The 25,271-nt window shown below is 53.2% G+C and overlaps 1 protein-coding gene across 14 annotated transcripts in view; it reads left to right on the top strand.

The window, feature by feature from the left end:
- The window catches only part of CELF4 (CUGBP Elav-like family member 4), a 295,532-nt gene that overhangs the window by 58,192 nt on the left and 212,069 nt on the right, over positions 1 to 25,271 (top strand). For all 14 annotated transcript variants that reach the window (XM_047828544.1, XM_047828542.1, XM_047828537.1 and 11 more), the window contains exon 2: positions 17,370 to 17,452. In XM_047828544.1, coding sequence (XP_047684500.1) covers positions 17,370 to 17,452 — 83 coding nt within the window. The remainder of the gene's footprint in view (positions 1 to 17,369; positions 17,453 to 25,271) is intronic.

Genomic DNA, 25,271 nt, shown 5'->3' with positions numbered 1-25,271 from the left:
GGACTTACTCTACTGACACTGAATGATGTCTCTGGTCCCAAGCAACACTCTGGTCTCGCCTCTTGGTGCTCTCCACCTTTCATCAATGCACCACAGCCGAAAACAGAGCCACTGAAGTAGGTGAGGCAACGTGGAAAGGTGCTCAACGACGTCCCTGGCACCAGAAAGTGCTTCATCATGCTGGCGGTGACTGGTGCACACCTATTCACTCACAGCTAACACTGACCGAGGCTGCACTTAGTACACGCCGGGCCTTTTCTAACACTTGGCATGTATGTTCTCATTTAAAGCCCTCAGCAACCCGGTGGGGTGGGGGCTACTCATCTCCCATTTTACAGGTGAGGAAACTGAGGGAGGAAGGGGCTAAGAAACCTGACCCAAATCCCACAGCTAAAAGGCGATAGAGGCAAGCAGTGTGCAAGCCCCGTTCCTAAGCGCTGCCCTGCATTGCCTTCGAGTGGCAGAGGCCGCACAGACCAGCTTATCCAGCTCCCCTCCTCGCCTTACACATAAAGCTGCACGTACCCCCGAAAGGAAGGTGGCTTGTCCCTGGGAATAACCCATTTTCTTGATTTGTCTTGTGAGAAAGAGCTCTTCCAAGAATCCTCTCCTCTCCCTGCCCCAGGAAGCCACTCTCCTAGACCCAGTGGGGTTCTCTGTGAGTCTGGTTGCTTCACTGGAGAGGAAGGCTGAGCTCTGGTGTCACTCATCCATCCTGGATGGGGGAGGACGGGGACAGCAGAGTCCTGAATGGGCATGAGACAACTGACATCTGAGTAGCACTCAGGCTTTCCTACTGCCTGCTCCTTTGAAGCCCATGCCGCACCCTCACGTAGGGAAACTGGGGCAGCAATCATCACAGCCATCATTTGATGGATGGAGGAACTGAGGCCCAGAGAGGTGGAGGGACGCACCAAGCTTTGGTGGCAGAAGTGGCACTAGACAAATTACAGGATCTAGGAGAGGCGACTTGTTGGCAGGGGTCCTGGTTGGAGGGTCCCAGGGCACACAGCTAGGCACGATGCAGAGGGGGCTCTGCCAAGGGAGGGCACAGCTCTTCCATCAACTGGGCAAGGCTGGTACAGAGTGTCGTGACCCTGGCAGGCTCTGAGGGCCTCTCTGGCTTTGTTGGCTGGAGTGCTTGCTCTGGGCAAATGGCCAGTGGTCATGAGAGCTCATTGCGCCTGCTCTGGGCCTTAGGAAACCTCAGGGGAAAATTCTTCTGTCCTTTGATACAAGTGCTCCTGGAACAGAGGCTGAGCGTTCAGCCCTGGGCTGACCTTTGAGGCACAGGGTGGGCAGAGGCAGGCACTGTTCCCAGAACGATCCCAGGGGAGTCAGAAGGGAGAGAGTGCAGTGTCTGGCCTTTGGACACAGATCCACGTGTTTAAAGCCCAGCCCTGCCTCTTCTGAGGCAGTGAATGGCCATGGACATCCTGCCTGAACCCTCTGAGCCTCAAGCTTGTCCTGGGGGATATGAAGGAGAGGGTGTCTACCTCGCAGACACGTGGCGACGCACCGGGCAGGACCTGGTGCTGTGATGCTCTGTTCAGCCCCGTGCTCACCCTTCCCTGGAAGCTGATCCATAGGCTCTGAAGGGGAAGTGGGCAGAGCAGGCCCCCTTGCCGGGTGCTGGCACACGCCTTTAGAGTTCACAGTGGAGGGACTGGAGGGGTCGGGAAGTGCCGCCTGACAGAGCCAGGCTGTTGTCTGGTCCCTGGCAGATGAGCGGGAACTGGCCAGGCAGAGGGGTGGAAGGAGGCCATCCTCAGTGAGACGAGACAGAGTGCCCAGGCATGGGCTGGGGACTGCAGGGTGGTTGGGGAGGCACAGGTGGGGAAGCAGGCAGTAGAACCTGGAGAGGCCGGCAGGCTGCCACAGGTGCCCAGCGGTATCCAGGGGTGCAGTGGGGGCTCTGGCCACGCTCAAGCAGCCAAGAGCAGGTACTGGCCTTGTGCTCTGGCACCTCCTCCTGGGCCACTGCACTGTCTTATGAGACACCCTGTACCACCTTTCCAGAGAGCTGATTACACCCTTTCTGTAAAATGAAGAACAGAAGGAAGAAAAGAAGCGAGCCCTCTTCTCCTCCCCCTCCCTCCCTCCCACTCTCCCCGAGTCCCCCCTCCCTCCCCACCTCCCCGCCTGCTCTTGCTCCCTGTTGCTAAGTAGATGGTAGGTTTATTTGCGGCTGTCGGTTCCCAGTAGAAAAATTTCGTCTTGGAGAGCCGCCTGGATGGGAATGGCTTCAGCGCTGATTTCATGGAGAAGGTCTGTGCAGTAATTAGTGTTCATGGGGGAGGAATTGGACTGGCAGGCTCCCAAGAAAACTACTCCCCAAAAGTTAGCTCGAGTCCAGAGGGCTACATCAAATCCAATTCCAGAGTGTGCGTCGAGATCGCTATATATAGACCTGCAGACGAAAACAGGCAGCGAGGTGGCGCGAGGTTCAGGTTCACGGGGAGATTGGTCATGGGAGGCAGAGGCAGCCTGGGTCTCTGAAACCAGGGACCGTGTCCTCACTGATGGCTGCTGCTGCCCACTGAGCCCTGCACTGCCCCTTCCAACCCCAGCCAGCCTGGAACACTCTGCAGGAGATGGGGAAGGACAGAGGTGCAGGGAGGGAGGGGCGGGGAGAGTGGGCTAGCCCCTTGCCAGCCCAGTGTGTTTCTAAGGAGCACACCATTTGATTGTAAATGCCTGCTGCCCTTCCTGGGTCCCTACACAGAGCACACTCACTTTGATCACTAGGAATAACCCCTGCTTCTTCCTCTCCACCTCTGTCAAGGTTCCAGGGGGCATTCCCTGCCTCCACAGGGAGCCCCTTCATCACCCATTCTGTCCCTGGCTTTCCCAGGGCCTCTGCTGTGGGAAGCATGGTCGCTGGGCCACATACCACTTTTCGAGGCTTCCTCCGTGACCCTCTCTCCCCAGCCCTTCCCTGTGCTGGCTACCAAGGGTCTGGATGCCATCTTCCTCTCCTCTCCTTCCCTTCCTCCCCAGGACAGGACTGGGCAAAGAGCCCCCTGGACCTGAGAAAGGATTGAGGGCAGTAAGCCTCAGAGGCCGCCCATGGGCTGTGGTGGCAGGGTGGGTGGAGGGGGTGGGCAGGGGGAGGGGGCTCCCACTGTTCTACTTAGGTCTTCAGAAGCCAGTAGAATCAGGATTAAAATCCAGAACTCTGATTCTTCCTTCCCATTTTCACCCCCCAGAATTTTGCCAGAGCCAATCTAATGCTCAGGTCAGGATTTTACAGACAAGGAAGCTGAGGTCCCCAGAAGGCCAGGGGCTTGCCAGAAGGGTCCTGTCCTGGCCTCTCATCCAAGTGGCAACTTTCAGCCCAAGATCTTCTCATACTTCTGTGCAGCAGGGGCCTTTGCACCCAGGGTCTCCCTCTGTCTGCATTTCTGCCTTTCCTACCTCCAGTCCTACACTCCAGTCCTGCACCTTCTGGTCTCAGCTAGCCTGGCCTCTGGGCCATAGCCCCCATTTCTGGTGCCCTGCAATTCACAGGGTGTGTAAAGCCAGGAAGGGGCCTCTGTACTCAGCCTCAGATGAGGGCCACAGCTGCTTGGGAGCAGAAATGCCAGGGGGGAGCACCAGCAGCCACACTTTTTGTTACCCCCGCTGTCCGGCTTTCCCCTTCTAGGCCTCAGCTCCCCTAGCTGGCCTTCTTGGCCATGAGGTTCAGTCAGCTCAGCCAAGACAAAGCAGAGTTCTAAAGGAAATTTCTAGGAAGCTGAGAGAAAGGATAAAACCTGGGGATACAAAGACCAAGCCATGGCCAGCTGTGGGAGTCAGACCCATCATGGAAGTGATAATGTCAGGCCTCGGGTTGGCCCTATCTGGCACGGCTCATGAAGCCTCTTGGGTCCCTCACTCCTTCCTACCCTCAGACCCTCTGTGAGAACAGACAATAGAACCATGCACACCTCTAGGACACATGAGCGTTTCAGACCTGTGCCTCCCTCTCCCTGTAGACCTGGTCACTGCCCACCATCTGCCCAGCCAGGGGTGGGGATCCTGGATGGACTTGACCTCCACCTGCTCACAGTAATCTCTTCCTGTTCCCTTCATTTGGTGCAAATCCTTAGAGACGCACCTCTGCCTGCTGATTTTCTCTGCTTCCTACACATTTCATCCACCCAGCGTCTGCTTGCTCCCTCCCCCTCAGGCTGCACTGGGTCCTCCGGCCCTCTCAGAGACGTGCTCTCCACACTCAACCTGGGAAGCCGGGCGGGGACCTGGAGTCCAGTTCTCTCAGTGACCAGCTGTGTGTTCTTGGGATGATCGCTTCACCTTGACCCAGAGACACATGCATTTTTTTCCTCCTCTGTAAAAGAACAGAGTACACTTCCTCCTCCTCCCTCCCTCCTGTTCCACTCATCCATTCACTGACGAATGTATGCTGACACCCACTTTGTGCCAGGACTATGCTGGATGCTGGGGACACAGACTCCTGGGTAGGAATAGAAAACCCATTTCACAGAAAAGGAAACCGAGGTCCAGAGAGATCTGGTGACTTACTGGAGGCCATTTAACTGTCAAGAGATCACTTTCAGTAGACATTCTAATGCCGAACCAGTGTCCGTCCTTCACCCTGTGCCTCCTGTGACCACACCACACCCTGTGCTAGGAGTGGTGCAACAAGGGTCCACAGCAGATCGGGCCGGCCCTGCCACATTCGGGCTCTCACAGAGGCCTCTTCAGGAGTCAGTGAGTAACACAGATGTGTTCAGTTCACTTCCATTCCCTCCCGCGAGGGCATCGGATTCCATGTGCACCCTGCAGGGTCTGCCCCTCCCTGACTGTCCCATCTCAGCGCCGCTAAAGACCTCCACTCCTCCTGACCGAGGACCACCCCCCCTCCTCTGCCCAGCCCTTGCAGCCCACATTCCCAAGCGTTAACAATTCCTCTCACAAAAGAAACAATTGACACCGAGGTGCCTCTTTGGGGAAGCATGAAGCCAGCTCTTTGTCACTCAGGTCCCCGCCAGCTCATTACTGCCTCCTGTCATTAGCATATTAGATACACGAGGTAAACACACTGGCATCTTAGACTCTCGGTGCAAACCGCAGCGCTCTGAGCCCCCAGTGTGCTGGCCTGCTGGAGAGCAGGAAACAGACAAGGTCCCTGTCCTGATGAGTATGTATTGGGGTGGGGAGGTTATATCAAGTAAAATGTGCAGGTCCCATACAGGGGAAGCAGACAACACCAGACAGCGTAAATGCCCGTGCTGTTTTTCACACTATAGGGCGTCTTTAACATCACATCGCCACTGCTGCTCCCGACAGTGGTAGCAGTGGTAATCTCCCCACCCCCAACATCAACTAGTTAGATGCAAGGCACTCTGCTGGATGCCCATGACCCCAGCAGGTAGGGGTCACTGTCTCCATTTCCCGTGTAAGGAACCCGAGGCCCGGGTTGAGGTGGGGGGCTACATAAACTACCTAAACTGCCCGGGGCTTCCAGAACAAGGCAGAGGCTGTCAGAGCCAGACCCACCTCCCTTAGAGGCTGCAGCCCTTTCCCAGGGGTCCAGATGTCCTGCTGATGGAAACAACCGGGCCACCAGGGTTAAATGGCTTTCCCAGAGGCACCACGTGGCTGGTGACAGAAACCATGGGGTCAGATGTTACCTTGTTTAGGGGATGGGGGAAAAATGATATATCCTGGAGTAGTCGGGAATGGGAATTAAATAGATGTATAAGAGAGAATATGAGATTCCAGCCATGAGAGAGAAAAAGAAAGGCAGGAAGCAAGTGGGGGAGGGGAGAGCTGCACTGATTTCCCCTCACCCTGGGCAGAGCCAATGATCCCCCTCCAGGAGGTGGCAGAGCCCAGGATTAAGGTCACACACTCTACAGGAGGCTGCCCCACCTCACAGCCCAGCTCCTCCAGGGACCTGGCCACAGTCCCAAGCAAGTCTTTTGTTTTTGAGTGCCTCCATTTCCTACCTATAAAATGGGGATGATTATAGTACTATTCCATAGCTATTATATTAAATGATTCGATACACGTGAAGCACTTAGACCAACTACCAACAGATAACTAAACATCAGGATTTGCTGTTATCATTTGTGCCACCAACAGACAAGCCCTCCACAAACCTCAACTTGGTAGGCGTGCATATACGTCACGTAGCCCTGAAGTTTGTTTACCAGGGGTCTCCTTTATGCCTTTTATCATCTGGAAAATGGTGGGCTATCAATAAATCAATTGATATCAGTTGATATCAATATCAATTCCAAGTTGTGGAATGAATGAATGAATGAATGAATCATCTTTCACTCGCCCACGGATGACAGTACCACCTATCCCAGTCACTAAGTCCTAGCCTTGCACACCCATCGGTAAATTAGGTAGTTCAATCTTCTTTCTTGGTGGGCTCTGTGGGATGTGGGTAAGGCTCTGGGAAGAGGAGAAATCGAGCTGAATGCCAGGCTTTGTCCACCCGCCATGGGTCACCTTCCCCATTGGCTAATTGCCTCTTACCCACCTTGGGCGCTCCCAAGGAGAGCAGTGAATGGAGGCTGAGTGCTCTGACCCTTCCCAGGACTGGGGCCAGGTGACTCTAAAGCAAAAGCTAGAGCCTCTTTCCCTCTTAAAATGTGAGCAACTACTTCCGCCAGGGCTCAGAGAGCTTGAGGGATTAGCTCACGGAAGCCAGCAACCCAGTCACATTTGCTAACTACTTCTTTGCTGCGGCCCTCAGGTTAAATATTGCTAAATGCCTGTGATTCAACCTATCCTATTGATGTTGGGTGAAGCCCAAAGCCTGGCCAGAAGAGTAGCTTAAGTGGCCGAGATCATGAGGGAAAGACAACCCTCCACCAAGAACTGGACCGTGGCCTGCCAGGACTGTGTGAGATTGTTTTTCTGCTTTTAAAAAGAAAATCACATTTTCCAAACATTGATCTTGTAATATGGGACTCCTGGCTATTGGTCTTTTCAAAATAGCCTGTCTTGGATGCTGAGGTTGGAATTTCTTGGTTGGTGTGCTTCTATTTTTGTTGTTGTTGTTGTTGTTGTTGTTCTTTAAGTGGATTAGGGGCTGTTAGAAAGGAGCCAGGAGAGAGAGGCGAGATTAATTCACCTCACCTGGAAGGTCCTGAGTGCCGGAGTGTGATCAAAGTGGAGCTGGCCTGCCCTCCCTTCCGATTCTCAGCAGCTCGGCCACTCTTATGAAGCTCCCATTCTGGGACTTGTTTGAGGATGGACAGGACAGGCCCAGCCAGTGAGCTGTGGTCTACTGGGGAGACAGTTTCTGTGGACAAGAATAGCAGAAAACTCTGTTCAACCAAGCCCTTGCTTTTATGTTTTAGACACTTGGACATAGAAGAACTCATTGGAAGGAGAATCGGGGAGCACTGGGAAGCTGAGGAGGACTGCAGAGGGTGGGAGGAGCTGGTAGAGGAATCCTTCCCTCACCCAAGCAGGGAGGGCATCTCAGGTGGGGAGAGGAGCCAGTGCAAAGGCCCAGAGGTGACATGGATATGCTGTGGAGAAGTGTGACGGAGAAGGGGGACAAAGGGGAACTCAACAGCCCCCTGCCTTCATCTTTTCTTTCATGGGAGAAAGGAGTCAAGAGAGGCTGATGCCCAACCACACAAGGACATCATGGGCTAGAGAGCTGCCTTTGTGAATATGCCAGGGATAGCTCAGGCTGGCAGCCGGGGGCTTCAGGAACATGCCAAGAAGGGATTCCTCCACATTTCCCTCTGCATGGGGAAGGGGGTTCTATTGGGAAAAATGACTCCCACCTTAATTTAGCTGGACCAACCACCACATAAAGCTCCAACAAAGGGCATTCTATGCAATTCAACAAGCATCCGCTGAGCTTCCTCTGTGGGCATGAGACACACACACGACCCGGCTAATGCTGGAGGCTACTGAGGGGCTCAGATCCTGCACCATGTCATTTCCATACACTGAGGAGCTCAGCATGTCAGGCCAGGGGTCAGCAGTGTGGCTGAGGTCAGCCAACAAAGCTGCATAGTTGTAGCAAGACGGGAGAAAGGCAAGAGGGAAAGGCAGTTGCAGGCAGGCAATGGAGATGGGAGCACAGAGGACAGAAGTGGTCTGGGGCAGGATTACCGTTCTTCTCCCGGACCAGTTGAGATGGCCTTGCTTACTCCGAGGCCCTGCCTACTGCATCCCACCGTTTAGGGATGGGCTGCATCATGCCAAGGGGGCCCCTGAGAGCCCCTTCCACTGTGGGACTGAGTAAGCTGGCTGTCCATTCCTACTGAGTCACGCCTGGCTTCTCTGCAGGTGTTCCCTGTTCTGAGAAAATTCAAAACAGGAAGATCTAAACTCCCCAACCAGGTTGATTAGAAGTGAACACAGTTCAGTTTCTCTGCTTTAGCATTTATCCTGGTCTTTGTGAGAGTAATGGATACCCCACACGCATTTCAAATCCAATGTGGATTCTCACATAGAGCCTCTGTGGAGGAGCCCATGGCCTGACTCTGACATTGGAGAGGGCAATGGGGGTGGAGGGAGGTCTGGTACATGTGGCCCAGTGAGGCCTGGAGAGCTCAGCCGACACCACCTGGGTCCTTGAAGGAAGAGAACAAGGTCATTCCAGAGCCCTTTACCCCAAGTGCAGGTCATGGGGTGGGTAAGGGTATGGAGGGAGGACATCTCCCGGGAGGGCCCCCAGGGTCTAGACACTGCCCAGGGCTGTGGGAAGGAACAGGAACTGAGCCCCAAACAGCCATAAGGGGGCCTCAGGTCAGCCTCTTGCAGTTGTCAGATGCTGATTACACATGCCCCGCCCACAGCCCACTCTGAGGTACAAGAATGATGAGCTCAGGGAGACAACAGCCTCACCATGGCAGGTGAGGTTCTCTGCGAAGAAAGGAACAAACGGGAATGCTCTGCGAGCTGGCCCAGAGACAAGGCGGCCCTTCAGCTGTGGGAACGAAAGCCAGCACGTGTGTCAGCGGACCAGGCTGTCCTTCTTCACCTATGGGCTGAGCCTCGGAAAGGCTGACACCTTCCCTGGGCCAGGCTCCACCACCAAGAGCTCTTTGCTGAGAGAGGGGAGAGGCCATCAGTATGTCCTATCCAGTTTTTGTCCTTTTTCACAGTGCCATAAAGATGTTGCAGCCGACACCAGACATGTAATTCTCCAGTGCTGAGGGTGTAAACAAGGGCAACTGGCAGGAGAGACACTTGGCAAAGGCCTGCCCGCCGCTCTTTGCAGCCTCTGAGGTCCAGAGCCAGTCAGGTCCCTGAGACTGGACTTACCAGGACCTGCCCTGTGCCCAAAGGAAGAGAAAGAGAAAGAGAAGGCCGGGCCCGTTCCCTGGGGCTTCCTAGTGTAGGTCTGAGGAGATCCCGACCCCCTAGCTTTGTGCCCATCTCTGTCTTGTGGCCACCAAGGGCAGGAGCACTGAGAGAAGTCAGAGACACACTTAGGGTCACAGTGATCCAGGGCCACTTCCCCATGTCATGCAACCGTTAACTCTGAGAAACTCTTGACTAGACCACCGTGCTCTCCTCTGGGGTTTCCTGTTTGAAGAGAGTTGGCACAGGAGGGCAGTGCTGAGCCCCAACAGGGTGAGGGCCCAGGGTGGAGTTTCAGCAGTGAAGGGCCTTGAAGAGGAGAGCAGGCCCGCAGCCCTAACGTGGTGGCTGAGGGTGTCATCGATCTCCCCCGCCTGTTGAGAGGCCTGTCATCCCCACCTGCCCGGCCCCCTCTGAGGAAGATGGATGGCTCCCACCACCATCAGGAGCTTGAGCCGAAGGGCAGATGTCTCAGACCCTCTCCACAACCCCTGCTTCCCCTGCAGCCAGCCATCTCTCCCCAGCATTTCAGCTCACTCATTCCCAGGCAGGGGAAGAGTGAAGTTTAGCAACCACTGCATTCAATGATGTCAGTCTCTGGGAGGAGAAGAGGACCTCGGAGTTAGCAGTTCCCATAGCGGCGCATTTCCACGTGCACAAATACATAAATGCCAGGCAGACAGAGATGTGTATTCTGCCAAGGGTGAGGGGCCATCGCTCAGGGCTTTAAGGGATGCTGAGGTTGGTGTGGTCAGGGAAATCTGTTTGGAAGAGGGGAGGCTAGGTCACTCCTACAAGGACGTGTGGGCTCCGAAGGAGAGAGGCACGGCAGAGGCAGCAGGGAAAGGATGGTCAGGCTTGGGCTCACCCCATGGAGGCAGAGATGCAGGAGGAAATCAGAGTCATGGACGTGGCTGGGCAGTCACTGTCTTTCCCCTAGGGAGGAAAGAGAACCACAGGAACCGCTAGAATACCAGCAGGGAGAACTCCTCTGGACAAGGAGGGGAGAGGGAATGAGGTCTAGGTAGAAAGGACAGGGAGGCTGGAGCAGCCAGGACAGGTCTGGGGAAGATGGCAGGAGGATCACCCAGTGTCTGGGCACTGGCCAAGAAAGGTAGAGACAGTGTTGTAGTCCCATGGGTTCTTTCTCCTGCCTGTCACCAGGCCCTGCTGAGCCCCAAGGGCCCATTCTCAAGGAGCTCAAGGATTAGATGAACAGACAAGGCCCACCCTTAGGGCAGGCCATGGGTAGGGGCAGCCACATAGGAATCAAAGGTGAGATCGCGGTGGCCCAGGTAGGTGCATTGGGCGCCACAGACCTAGGGACCCAAAGAGGTGGGTCCTGAAGAAGGTGCAGACCTGGGGCAGGCACAGAGCAGGGAGAACACTCCCAGAGGAAGAGCATGTACATGAGGAACTGTATCTCCCACACGTACGGAGGAAGGGGACATTTCTCCAGAAAGCTCCAGAGAGGCCACCCTTGCTCACCCAGACCACGGGGGACAGGAACTGGATTATGGGGTAAGGAGGAGGGGATGGATTGGGCCTCAGAACACCCGCAGCCCTCTTCTCTGGGAGGCTGGCAGATGTTCCTTCTCTCCTTCCCTCTCTCTATCCACCCCCGGGGATCTGCCTTAATTTCTCTGCAGCAGGGCCCGTATCTGTTCCTCTGGGTGATTCTCAGCTGCAGCCTCAGTGAGAATCACTGAGGGGTAGTGCCCCGAGGATGGGATTTCAGGAACTAAGCAGGTCTGTGGGTGGAGATCTGGGGCAGAGTGGGGGGTGTCCTGGACCTCCCAAGAAGATCACATTGAACAGGGAGCCCCTCCTTGACCCATTGGTCTGGCTGGTTGGTGGGTTTCCTGCTCCCTTCCCTTGCCCATCCCTCCCCACGCCCTAGCTTCCTCTCACTTCCTCCAGGCCAGCCAAGCACAGGCCCTGAAGGATCTGATGTTTTATTAAAGTCCAGATCTTCCTATTCTAGGGCCACCTTCCTCTGGCTAATTCTGTAATTCAATTAGTGGGAAGCCAAGGCCCGGCTGGGTGGGAGGAGGGAGCTCATCTGGAGCCTTCCCTTCTGTGATGATTACACCCCAGGCTTCAGCCCTGCTTGGAGTTGGGCAGGAAATTGTACTTCCTTCACTTCACCATGACAAGGGCCTTTTATCCCCGCACACGGGGGCTTTGTAAATTACTGCCATCTCGCGCAATTAATTCTGCCGGGCTGTGTTTTTCCCCCACATGGGAGAGGGCACTCGCCTACCTTCTCAGGAATCAGCGATGCCCCGTTGCACCATTATCCACAGGCTGCTCTACTGGAGAGGGGTGTCTGCCACCCCGACCCGCACCCCAGCCTGGTAACACCCTCCTGCCATCACCAGCTCTGCCTGTCTCCCTGTGGCTCCCTGGTTCTGGGGCTCCTTGTGAACCTCTCCCGATCACACCCTTCTCCTTCCTTCCGGTCCTCCTCTGGGCTTCCTGCTCTCTCTTTGGTGCCAGGTGTCTCTCCTTCTCCCACCACCCCCTCGGGCTCTCTTGGTCTCCCAGCTCTCGGACACCTCAGCTAGAAACTCAGCTCTCCACTTACAAGCTCTCATCTCCGCCCTCACAGAGTGGACAATCTATTCAGAGACAAGACGAGAAACTGATAAATAGGAGGGACAAGTAAATAAGTATGGTGAGTGGGAAGAGGTTAAATGGCAGCATGGGGAGGAGTGAGTGGAGGCCAGTGTTCGTGCACATGGCAGAAGTGAGAGCAGCAGAAGAGAGGCAGGTCTGTGTGAACCCGGACACATGGGCATGGCAGCCACCTTGTGCACAGAGCCCAGGCCATCAGCTGCTGCTGGCAGCACTGCCTTGTGACTTTTCTCAAAGTATGACATCTCTCTGCCCTCACTCCCACCCCCAATCATTTCCAAAACCTGTCCCTGCTCTGCCGGGTTGCACTTCTATTCTGCTCTGGTCTGTGGTTCAGGAGGATGGGAGACTGAGGGGAGGAGCTGGCGCTGGGGAGCCCTCCCTCCAAGACAGTGGGACAGGAAAAGTGGGAGCTGAGCGGAGAGGTCATACCTCATTAGAGATTCCAGAGTCACTTCTGCGCTTCCCACCTCAGAGACTGCATCCGCGTCACTGGGCCGAATGGGAGAACTGGAGGGCAGAGTTGGGGAAGCTCTGTGCTTTGTCTATCATGGACTCCATCCCACAAACCTCAGCTGCTGGAACTCAGGACCAGAGGACCAGGATGAACACCATTCACAGTTTGCTGGAGGGAGGGAATCTGCTTCGGTTCCCGAGCTTGAAGGAAGCTTTGAGATCGGGACATAGCTAGACTCTTAAATGATAATTTCTCTCATGAAGAATTTGCCAGGAAGCTGATGCCCAATGCTCTTTGTCCCCTCAAAACGGACTGTGGGTCTGGCCTACCCATTTGCACCTACTCCATTTTCATCCTATCCTCTTTCAGCAAAAATCTTCTTTAAAGTTAATTGTGCAAGGGATGCATGAATACACTCTGGTGTCACAATGTGTCAATCAAACCAAAAAAAGTTAACGTTATGAGAGACATGCCCCACCTTCCCCCGTACTCCCTGTTTTCAGCTTGGTGTGACACCTTCTAGACTTTGTGCCATGGGGTAAATACAGATTTCGGTGCATATGAAACTAATGGAATATGTCTCCATTATGCATATGTGATGTGTGCTATTTTGCAACTTGTTTTTGCCATCTGACTGTGTCTTCCCACGCTGGTCCATTTAGGACCATTCCACCCTTTTAACTGCTGTAGAATATTCCCCAGTTGAATCACGAAACCACCTGTATGCTGAGAGACCTTTAGGTGGTTTTCAGTTGCCGTGCCATTCCGAACAGTGGACTCTTGCTCTCTCTGTGAGCACAAATAGGAGAACACCTGTAGGGCCAGGTCAGGGAGGGAATGCTGGGCCACAGCCCCGTTCCTGGGAAAGATGTTCCCTTCTCAAGGTTCACAGCCTGGTCTAGCCTCCTCTCCCATGCTCTGTTGGCTCAGTAGGCAGAGAATCCCATTTCCTGAAGAGTCTGTGAATTCCCAAGAGGCCTCACCAGGTGTGTTTCTGAGGATACCTCAGCACGTCACAGGAGAGTGAGCATGACAGCTTTGGTGGCTGCTGAGCCGAGGCCCCTGCACCACCCTCAAAGCTGGGAGCCCCCCCCTCCACTCCTGTGAGGAACAGCAATGAGCAACAGGAAGTCAAATCTAACTTTTCAGAGTGGGGGTTCTGTGTGTACCACCCCCTTTCCCTACACATGAGAGGCCGGCATGTGTCCAGTGGGTGAGGCTTGGGCACCCTCTTCTCCCCTGGCCACCCTGAGCGCCACCTCAGCCTCCACCTCAGGGTGCCCGCCGTGCTCTGCAGGACGCTGTGATGGCAACTTGTCCTCCTGAAGCCACCCCTTCCCCGCCAAGCTGCCATCCCCCCAGGCCTCCGCCCTCAGCAAGGGAGCAGATGCAGTCCCTTCATGCAAGCTGGAGTCAGCGGTTAATATCTGTTTATCCATATCTGCTTCTTTAAAAAGAGCCATAGTGAGACCTGGCATTGGACTGGCTGGAGAGATCCCTTGAGAAGAGCCGGGTGGGGGCTCCTCTCTATAAGCCTCTATAAGGCTGGTCACTCCTGGCAGAGGTGCAGAGAGACGGAAGGAAGGACTCTGCCCTCTGACCTCCTGACCACCAAAGGGGGGCTTATGTTTATGCCGTGCTCTACAGTTAGACAGCGCTGCGGAGGTTGTTGGTACTCTTTGACTAATAGGTCTCCCTATTTGAGGGGGATTACTCTCCCTGTTTGTAGATGAGGACAATGGGGTTCAGAGAACAATCAGTAAGTGACCCTTGGCTGGTAAGGGTATCCCCCGAAAACAGCTTCCTGTCTGGAACCGTGCATCAGTGATGGCTTTACGGGAGAAAGCAGGGGAGTGACAGTAACCAGAGGTCTGACTGACGCTAGGGAAATGGGCTCAGAAAGCCTTGGAGGCCTCCCAGCAGGGACCACCTATCACCTCTCAGGGGCAACCTAGTCCCCCCACCACTATGGAATGCCAGAATGCCTCAGTGTCCTTAGTGCCTTGGTCAGCACCCAACAGCCCCCCAGGCACTGCTTCCCTGCCCCCCTCCTACTGGCCCTGCAAAAGTTGCCAGAGGCGGGGATTCAATGCTCTTGACAAATATGCATTGAGATCCTGCCCTGCTGTGGGGCCTTGAGAACGAAGCAGGAATAGGACAAAAGCAAGTCCCTGAACTCCCTTGCAGGTTGGGAAAACTGACAATCAAGGAACAAACATGTAACGTTAATAGCTCAGTGGGGAGGAGTGCCAAAGAGAAGAGTAAACAAGGCAAGGGGTCAGAGGGTAAGTGTGTGTTGGGGAAGGGTATTGTGTGAAAGGAGGTCAGAAAGGGCATCTCTAGGTCACATTTAAGCAGAAACCTGAGGGGAGTGAAGGAGCAAGCCATGCATATAGGGGGGTAAATGTGGTTCCAAAAGTCCTAAGGCAGAGTGTGCCCTGCAGGGCTGAGAAACAGGAAGGAGGCAAGGGGGTGAGCAAGAGGAAGAATTGAAGGAGGTGAGCTCAAGGGTGGAGATGTTAGGGAGGGTCACATGGAGTCTGGGGGGTCCCTCAAAGATTCTGATTGACAGAGCCTGTGAGCTCTCCCAAAAATGTGGCAGAAATTCCTAGAAGCTGGAAAAAAGCAACAGATTCTTTCTTTCTTTCTTCTTCCTGGGATCCTTCCCTTGTTATCCTGGGTCATAACAATGTGGTCATTTTCTCCACCTCATCTTTCTTCCCCCTCCACTTCCTCCCCTTCCTCCCACCTCTTCTTACTCCTCCCTGTACCATCTCCTCCTTCCACCTTCCTCCTCTTCTGGTTCTTCCTTCTCCTCCCTCTCCACACCTGCCCCTGACCTTGTCCCTAGCTGGCTTGCCTGCATGCAGTGAGACAGTGGCTGCCTCCCAGTTGCAGGCAGGCACAGGCAGAGGACAAGGCCAGGGAAGGGACAGGAGGAAAGAGGCCCCCAGAGACGCAGGCAGCAGCACGAGGGACAACGTCATGGGGGCCTCTGACCGCTATTCATTTCAGTCCCCTGGTGTCTCCATCAATAACCGTCTGCCAGGACCAGGGGGAGGAGTGGGGAGAGGGGGGAGAAGGCAGGGTGACCTGGGTCTGGATAGGGAGGGATGAGATGGGAGTGGGGGAGAGGCTTCTTGGAACTCACACCTCCTCTAGGCCTGAGGCAAGAGTTGGAGGTGGGGAAGGTACAGAGCCTACAGGTTGCTGAGAGTTTCTGCCTCCCAGGTTTCTCTCCCTGTTTCCTCCCTCCTATCTTTATATACCCTTTGCACCTACATTCCCTTCCATCTCCTCTCTGAAACCAGGAGGGGAAGGGAGTCGGAACTAATTGCTACACTGGAAGAGGAGGAAGGGGTTTTTACTGGGTGATGGAGGAGAAAGGAACTGTGGAGGATGCTGGGAGTACTCTGTGCCAGGGCACCAAGAAGCCAGAGCAAGCCTGGTAACAAGGGTTGGCATAGGCACCACCAGCCTGCAGACCTCATAGGAAGAGGGCCCGGGCCACAGGGCCTGGCACACAGTGGGTACTTGAGAAGTAGTTAACAAATGGCCATGAGAATGACCAAAGGGCCAGCTGTGTGTGGTCAAGAAGTGAGGTTGGCTTGAGATGGACTGGACAAGTCAAGACAGGCTGCTTGGTGTCAGTAGAACTTGATCAGATTCTTGGAAGATGGATGGGATTGGAAGATGGGAAAATGGGGAGAAAAGAGCATGAGAACAAAGCAAGGGGGGCAGTGGAGGGAAAGAAGACAGTGAAACAAGGGAGGAGACAGCCTGGAGGGGGCCATCTCTGGGGCTTGAGTGGCTTTAGAAAATCTGAGGTAACAGTTCCCCAGGAGACTCAAGCCTTCTGCTGGCCAAAGTTGACTTTCTGACTTCCCCCATGGCCCAGGTCTTGTAGGCCTCTGAGGCCATACTCGGCCACATCTGCAGACAGAGGAAGAGGCCCCTAACACGGGGCAGTTTGAGGGAACTGCCCAAGAAACTCTCCCACTAGCAAGCATGCTCTTTGCTTTGTCACCATGCCTGAAGGGCCAGCATTAAAAAGTCACCCCTTGAGTTAGGTACGTTGTTCTGTAAAATCCAGATTCCCTGGTGAGGCACCGTCAGAGTCACTCAGGGGGAAAACTACACTGGAGTGACCTTGGAGACCACTGGGTCAACCCTCTCAGTTCACACCCGAGGAGACTGAGGCCACAGAGGGAACAGCATTTGCCAGGGTCACCTAGAGAATTAGAAGCACAGCAAAAGCAGGCCTCAGGTCCAGTACTGTGCATTGGTGGGCTGGACATGCCCAAGAAGCCCTTTGACTAGGAGCGTTTTGAAGCATCACAGTGGTACATGTGATGACAGGGGACACATGGATAGCCCCATTCACTTTATTAGCACAACCAGGCCTGGGGTCCTCCCTACAGATGGAGACTATTCGGCAGACCAGGAAGGTCCCTCCTTCATCCCTCATAGAGCAGCCGGCAGCACTCTTTAAGGGGCCAGAATGAATTCATGGTCAAACGTGACTAGAGGTACTGAGGGTGAGGGCTGGAAGCTGCCCCTTCAGGGAGGTACTGGGGCTTGAGCTGAAACGGACAGAACAGCACCCTGGGGAGGAAGGAGGGAGAAGGCCGAGCTAGCGCCTGAGGCATCAGGGCAGAGGACAAAAAGAGACCCACGGGAAGAGGGGGCGTGGTGGGGGGGGGGAAGATGCAGGGTGGGGAGACTTCAGCGAGTGAGCAAAACAAAAAAGCAACGCAAGGGACAAAAAGCCGACAGGAAAACGGAGAGGCAAGAAAGCTCGAGTAGAGTGCACAGGGGAGAGGGGGGGGGGGGAGAGGGAGAGAGAGAGAGAGAGAGAGAGAGAGAGAGGTGGGGAGAGGGACCTAGAGCGGGGAGGGGCCCAGACTGGAGGGCGGGCGAGAGGGCGCGTCGGCGGCCCGGGGGCGCCCCACTGACCCTTCTCGGCGCTTCCTTCCCTCCCCAGGCTGCGCTTTCCTCACCTACTGCGAGCGTGAGTCAGCGCTGAAGGCCCAGAGCGCGCTGCACGAGCAGAAGACCCTGCCCGGGGTAAGTGGCGCCTGCCGAGGCGCGAGCGACGGACGCGCCGACAGGGGGCGACTTCGGGAGGCCGGGCTGCGACGCTGCTGGCCGGGGGATCGCGGGCCCGGGCGCGCGCCTGCTTTCGCTCGGGAGCTCGCGCTCCCCCTACTCCCGCCCCGCGCCCCTAGAAGCCCCGAAGCGCCGCGCGGGGGAGAGGGCGCGTGGGCGCCGGGCTCGGAGCTCGCCCGGCGGCCTCCGCACTCCGCCGTCCAGGCCCGACGGAATCCCGGGCTGAGGGCGAACTCCGCCAAGACCACGGAGCTGGGGCTTGGCTCCTCCCCTGGCCCTCCCGGCGCCTCCGATCGGGTCCCTGATCCGCACACTGCCCGCTCGGGCAGCCGGGGCGGAGACGCCGGGTGCCCTGGTTCCCCGGAACCCGGAGCTGCCTCCGCCGGCCCCACGGGGCCCCTGGTAGCCGGGCCGCCTGAGCACCCGCCGATAGACGTCGGACTCAGGCTGTTCCTGGGGCGGGGGTGGGGGCGGGGGCCGGGGCGGGAGGGGGCGCCTCCGCGCCCAAGCTCGGCGCCGCAAGTGAGATCACCGCGGTTTATTTAAGGAGCCAGCCCTCCTCTTTGATAAACTATCGCGCCTCGGCCCTGGTTTATAGCTTCTGTGCGGGGGAGAAGAGAATTATTTATGGCCCCCCTAACTGGGTGTGATATCAGCCATGGCTATTATCGAGGCTAGTTCATCACCATAAAATAAGAAGTGTTCCTCGGGTCAAGGGTCTGCGCGGTCTCTCCTGTGGGTTCAGAGAGATGGGGGGGGGGGGGTAGATATACGGCTCACCGAGTATCTAAAGATAAATGGAAAGATGTGAGTGTTTGTGGACATAATTTAAAGAATTTACAAATATACCGTGTTTAAGCTTATACAATGGACACTGCAGGGGAGCACGTGTATTCTGTATGTATGCTCACCAGTGTTTACACATGCATGTTTACATTGTTACCAAGCAAACCTGTACGTAAACACACCTTTCCATTTCTGGCCCACAGCGGGAAAGGTTAACCAGGTAGACTGAAAATGCAACCCTGGGTCGGGACAGCCTTCCCTTGCATCAAAGATCCTTTTTTACCCATTTAGGGGAGGGGAGGGCCTTCCTTCCATTAAGACAGCTTTGTATTGTATTTTGGTACTTGTGATTGCAAAGCACGGGGCTGAGTCATCTTAATAACATACCCGCGGATGTAAATGTATGGAAATCATGCACCGCACAGGTTTTTGTGTGGAGCCTTGCTCTGGCACGGTGGCCATTCCCCAGTTGGTTTTTTAGTGGCGCCGCTACATGCACATATATTATAGTAATTACTTTCTGGGTGCCCTCTGTAAGATGGCAGAAATATGCTCCACATCGCCCCATGTTATGTGTGAAGCATAAAGCCATATTGTAAGATAATCAAAGGCTTCTGAGAAAGGTTTGTGCTGATTAATAAAGTGTTTATGGTACTTTGTTTTGGGGGAGACTGTGATAGATATTTTAGAGCCACCCAAATGGAATAGAAAATACCACATTGTTTTTGGGAGGCTCTTCATCAGCTTGAGAGAGATTGCCAGGGAGTTTCATGATGGCTAAAAGCTGGGAATTAGATGGGGAAACAGAAAGAGAAGGTGGGAGGGACAGACTCAGGATTTTGAAGGGGGAGAGAACGGGGATTGGGAGAATTTCAGTAGCAAGTGTGGATTGTTCAGATTCTAACATTAACTTGTGGTTGTTTATTTTACATATAATAGAATAGCTAAATGATGGAGTGTATTAGTTCTTTAATAATTTATAGAAATACTTTGATGTTGCAGTAATTACATTAAAGGTCACATATCAAAGGTAATTTGGTTGAGCAGCTGTGATGGTTTCTCAGAAGCAATCAATACCACTGTCCGTGGTGCTGATTTCACCAAGGGGCCTGCCAGATTAAAGCAGGCTTATTACCAGGCAGAAAGGCCCAGGGGAAATCAGGAGCACATTGGAGCGACGCGCCAGCCCCCCTTCCACCGATAATTAACACTGTTCCCCATAATCTGTGCTAATCCTTCATACTGGGAGATCCAGTGGCATTTTTCTGAAATCACAAAGACAAGTTGGTAAAGTTTGGGAGAAAGGACAAAAAGAAACATGAATGTATGTTGGGAGATGGGAGGGGTGAGGAGAAGCCAACGGTGGAGCTAAAACATAGCCTAGAGTCCCCTTGCAGTGCCTGGAAATCCTGTCCTTTCTTCAAAGGCCTCACAGGGAGACTCATGGCCTCAAAGACCTCATCACAATTCTCAGGAAAGGCACAGCCTACAGCAGGAGGGACAGAAAGAAAAGACAAGACTGAAGCTCAAACTTCCCAGGGCACATTGTCCCCACACACACACTCACATGGAAAAAAGTGAAAAACAAAATGACCACATAAAATTATGCTTTAAAGTGGATTCCAGAAGGCAGAACTGGTGTTATTATTGTTGGTCGATTCTCTCCTTTGAGATTGGAGAAAACTTAACACTAGCAAATACAGGGACGGGACCAAGCAAAATGCTCTCACCCACCCAAATAATGGGTGTTCCCACCAATTGAGCCTGTGTCCATGGCCACCCATTAGGCTGAGGGGGCACAGAAAGATACCTCTTCTTACTTGACCACACTAGGTGCCCCAGTGAGTGAACTCTATGTCTGATTAAGGAGAAAGAAATTGAAAAAAGAACCTAGAAAACTGGTAACCTCTGCAATTTGGGCACTTTTCCAGACTTCAAAATCCATTAAAATCAATCCATTAAAACCAGCCCTCCAGTTTCTCACTGAAAAGAAAAAGAGGGGAGAAAATAGTGCAGACAACCCATTCTGTTTCCCAGCAAGTTACAGAGCTAGCCTGTTGGCAGCAAGAAAAACAATCCCACTGTTGTCACACACACACACACACACACACACACACACACACACACACACACATCACTATCACCAAAAACAACAACAAAACAACAGAGACAGAGCTAAAGATGTCCTCATTTGGGGACTGAGAAGGGGAGCTGACATTTCTCTTGGAGTAAGTGGAATCTCAGAAACCATTCCTCAATGGCTGTTCTTACAAGTCAGAGGTCAGTATCCCTGTGTACCAGCCTAACCAAAGCCCCTAGCATGGCTTATGGAGTCATCCCTGGATCAGTATCACATATGGATTACTGTTTTTGAGTTCAGCATGACTTTGTTAGAATGTCATCAGGGTCCTTTTGAACAGTATCTTCTGCCAGAATCTAGGCAAAGTGATCCCACTTTTCTAAACTCTTCATTTCTATCTCTTCTTCATACTTTTTTTTTTAAGAGGGAGAGAGATTGAGCAGAGGAAAGGGCCAGAGGGAGGGGGAGGGAGAGAGAGAAGAAAGAGAGAGAATCTTAAGCAGGCTCCACGCTCCCATTCGGGGCTCAATCCCACCACCCTGGGATCATGACCTGAGCCATATTCAAGAGTGGGGTGCTCAACGGACTGAGCTGCCCAGGTGCCTTTCTTCCTTGCACTCTTGATCTCTTATTCCTGACCTTCTGCCCCTCTCCAGCCCACTCTCTTCCATGTACGATGTTTGTTCCACTATTTGTAGGGTATAGTCCACATGGGGCAGTTTCTCAATCCATCAACAAATATTTCCTGAGTGTGTGCCGGGCACTGTTCTAGGCATCCTGGCAGATACAGTGATTAGAAAAACTCATCCCTACCCCTCTTGGAGTTGTCCATCAAGTTAGGGACAGAAGCCACACACACGAACAAAAATATCATCAATAACACAAGATAGCGGGTTATTATAAAGTGGGTAGGGTAGACAATTGCTCAATAACAACAATTAATATTTCTTAAGCACTTATTATCTGATGGGCATGAAATAAGCATGTTATCTGCATTACCTCATTTTATCTTCACAACTACCCTATGAAGAAGATATCAAGATCATCCCCTACAGGCTTAGATTAAGAGACCCAGGCTTAGATAAAGCAATTTGTCCAAAGTCACACAATTAACAAATGGCCAAGCCATGACCAGCACCAGGTCTGCTACCCAAACCCAGGATACTTATCTCTTTTTTTAGTGTTACCTGTTGCTTTAGAGGGGACCCAGATGACCGTGGGGTATAGGAGTTGCTCAAGGGTTTTGTTCAGGATATGGGCAGGTTGGGAATAGAGAGTTGGGAGGAAGACAGCTATGTCAGATGAGAGCACTGGTCTGAGAACAGCCTGTAGACAAGGCATGCATGACAGGTCAGGAGCTGTGAGCTGGGCTGGAGAGGTCCACTCTGAGAGCTCCCTGGGACCTAAGTGTGCACAGGAGGCCTCTTGGAAGGATTCCATTCCTTAAAATAGGCCCCTGCTGCTTAGTCCTAGTCCCCCCAACCCCTGCCTTTCAGAATTTTCAGGCAATTGTCTTCAAGGAAGACCCCATCTGTTTCCAAAGTTAGAAATGTAAGGCCTCTGGGGAGAGACTCTCATTAGGAAAACCAGGCGACAAGGCCAGTAGTGGCCAGCACTTTGCTCCTCTGACAGCAGAAAGGGCTCCTCACCAGGACTGCTGAGGGGGGAGAACTGGGTTCAGTTATCAGGAGGCCAGGAAGCAGCCAGAAGAGGGAGCAAGCAGGGAAGAGGGGAGGAGAGGGAGCTGGGGTGGGGGGTAGGGGGGGAAAGGGTGGGAGCTGTATCTGTTTGGTAAACATTAAAGTTCCAATTCACTAGTTAAAGATTGGCTTTTATGCCCTCACTCCGGCAGCCCAAGAATACAAAGCAAACCAACACACTCCTCTCTGTCTGTCTCCCACCCCTAGCCCTGGATTCAGCCCAGTAGATAAGCAACATCACTGCCATCACACCTCCGGACTCAGGTCTCTATAACTCGGGACCTGTCATTTCCATGGAAATTCAGTGTGACCTTCTTGGAGTGTACCAGGAAAGATTTAAAATGAAAAATTAAAAAAATAAATAAATAGAGGCACCTGGCTAGCTCAGTTAGTAGAGCCCACTTTTTCTTTTTTTAGCTTTATTTTTATTTATTTTGAGAGAGATAGAGAGCAGGTGAGGGAGGGGAGAGAGAGAGAGAGGGAGACAGAATCCCAAGCAGGCTCTGAGCTGTTGGAGCAAAGCCCAATGCAGGGCTTGAATTCATGAACCCTGAGATCATTACCTGAGCCAAAATCAAGAGTCAGACACTTAACTAACTGAGCCACCCAGGTGCCCCAAGCACACAACTCTTAATCTCAGGGTCATGAGTTCAAGCCCCACGTTGGGCATGGAGCCTACTTAAAAAACAAAACAAAAACAAAAACAAACAACCTTCATTGGATTTCTGGCTCCACTGGCTCAGGATGCCTCTATCTTTGTCCCTCTTCCCCGCTTTCCTTTGCCCAAGTCCCAGCTTGTCTCCCATTCTTTCTCTTTCTCTCTTTTCTTTTTATGCCTGGTTCCTCCTCCTTTCTCTCCCTTCTGGTCATTTTTCTCTTCCTCTTTTCCCCTTTCATTTTCCTCCCTTTCTTCATTTACCCTTCTCACTTGCCTCTCCTGGCTCTCTCCTTTCCTCCTCCCATCCTCTCCCTCCATCCCACCCCACCTCCACCTTGACATCCTCAGATGCTCTAGTGGGACCTCCACCAGCTTTCCTGGGGCTTCCCTGATGAGGCCCGTCTCCCTCCTGACAGCCCTGCCATGGAAGGATCCATCCAATTTTATGTACAACTGTAAAGATGAATGATAAGTAGAAAGGATGCAGGCAAGAACAAGATGAATAAATTATAAAGGGCAAATGATGACAAGACAGGGGTCCCCAGAGACCGTGATATGATAACAGAAACTAAAAGACGAATTTATGATGGATGTAGTTAGCATGTACGGAAGCTGTTAATTCTTCAGGGTAGTTTTACAACTTCTGGTGATTGGCGCAATCAAAGCGTTTCATTTTAGAGATATGATGTATTTCCACTTGTCTGTCCTCTGGGCACAGGGTTGGTGTTTGTCTCTATGCAGTGAGCCTGGGTCCCATCAGCACGTGCATCTTCTCCCCCAGCTGCTGCCACCTTTGTGCATCTCTGCTTTGAGTGGTGGGGTCACAAGCCAGATCCCTGCATGCCTCCAGCTCCCTGGCCCTGCTGTCTTTCTTCTTAGCAAGTGTGTAAGTTTGGGGGCTGCTGTAACAAAATGCTGCAACCTGGGAAGCTTAAACAACAGCAGTTTATTGTCTTACAGTGCTGGGGCTAGAAGTCCAAGATCAAGGTGTTGGCAAGATTGATTCCTACCGAGGGCTGTGAGGGAGAATCTGTTCCAGGCCTCATGCCTCATTTCTGGGAGCCTCAGGCGTTCCCTGGCTTTTGGATGGCATTCTTCTGTGGTGTCACATCATCTTCCCTGTAGGCGTGTCTGTCTGTGTCCAGATTTCCCCTCTGATAAGGACACCAGTCATATAACCTCATCTTAACTTGATTACTTCTGCAAAGACCCTATGTCAAATAAGGTTACTTTCATGGGGACTGGGTGGAGGTTAGGACTTCGGCATCTTTTTGGAGGGAACACAGTTCAGCCCATGACGCTGAGAAATAGGCAACTCTTTGGCTCTTCCACGACAGGGAGGAAAAGTCTTCAAAAGAATTTGGATTGTGGCGGGCAAGTGGGGGGCGTGTCCCACCAGACCTTGCTCTGCATCTCACCCTGGCCTCGATTTTTTTCTTTCTCTCTTGGGGAAATGAATCACATATCTTCTTTTCCTATATTTCTTAAAAACGACTGTTCATCTGTCCTTTTAGAACATCAGTTCTACACTTGAGAGCAATTTTGCCCCTCAGGGGACAGTTGACATTGTCTGGAGACACTACTGGCATCTAGTAGCTAGGGGCCAGAAAGTTGCTACACATCCTACACTACAATGCACAGGACAGCGCCCCCCCCCCCATAAAGAATTATCTGGCCCCAAATGTCAATAGTGTCAAGGGACCCTAAGGGACCCTAGGCCCTGTGTTAGGGCCAACGGGCGAGTGGAAAACACACAATTAGGCCTTGAGGCAGAGCCTTCCTCTCTCTTCTTCACTGGCTCTCCTCACTTGGGGGACAAACCCCAGGGTCCTTAGAGTGTCAGAGGTGGGAGAGTTTAAGGGGCACACCCCCCAATGGCGAAAGCATAGAGGGAGTAATGGGCAGCAGAAGAGGGCAAGGCTCACCTCCAGGCATTAAAGATCATTTCTTTCTCCAGCTCCTCCCTTTGCAGGATCCCCATTCTGCCAGGAAACAGATCTGGCTGCCTCTCAGCCTCTCAGACCGTGCCACAGACAGGAGGGCTGGGGCTAAGAGTATATTATGCAGAAGGGAACACCAGAGTTCCCATTGGGAAGTCAGAAATGCCTTAAATCCGGACACCAAGCACCAGATAGGGACAGGGGCTACCGTGGCACCCTCTGATCTTGCCTCCTCTCTTCCACACCAGGCCTTGGCCCAGCCCACCTTCCTTGCTTCCATCCAGAGACTTCTTTCCCCTTCCCACAGAGAAATCTGAGTCTTCCTCCTGCCTGGGCCTTTGCCTCTCCTAAACTGCCCACTCTCCTCTTCTCTGTCCCTGCCCACACTGGCCTAGGTGGGAAGGTGTCCCCATGTTTCAAGCAAGTGACTCTTAACTCCCATAGGGAGTCATTCCCAATTGGTGGGCTGCCTTGTCCTAGCAAAGATGGGCAACACTGGGTGATGATGGCAGGAAGCAGTGTGGTTCCCTATTCTTCAATTATTCATGAAAATACTTGCTGTAAAGCGAAAAGGGCTCAAGTTCAGGGGGATGAGGTCTCCCAAGGTCCCAGT

Source organism: Prionailurus viverrinus, chromosome D3 (assembly GCF_022837055.1).
Source record: "Prionailurus viverrinus isolate Anna chromosome D3, UM_Priviv_1.0, whole genome shotgun sequence".
Taxonomy (NCBI): Eukaryota; Metazoa; Chordata; class Mammalia; order Carnivora; family Felidae; genus Prionailurus; species Prionailurus viverrinus.
The sequence above is the reverse complement of the archived record's forward strand: the minus strand, read 5'-3'. Positions and strand labels throughout refer to the sequence as shown.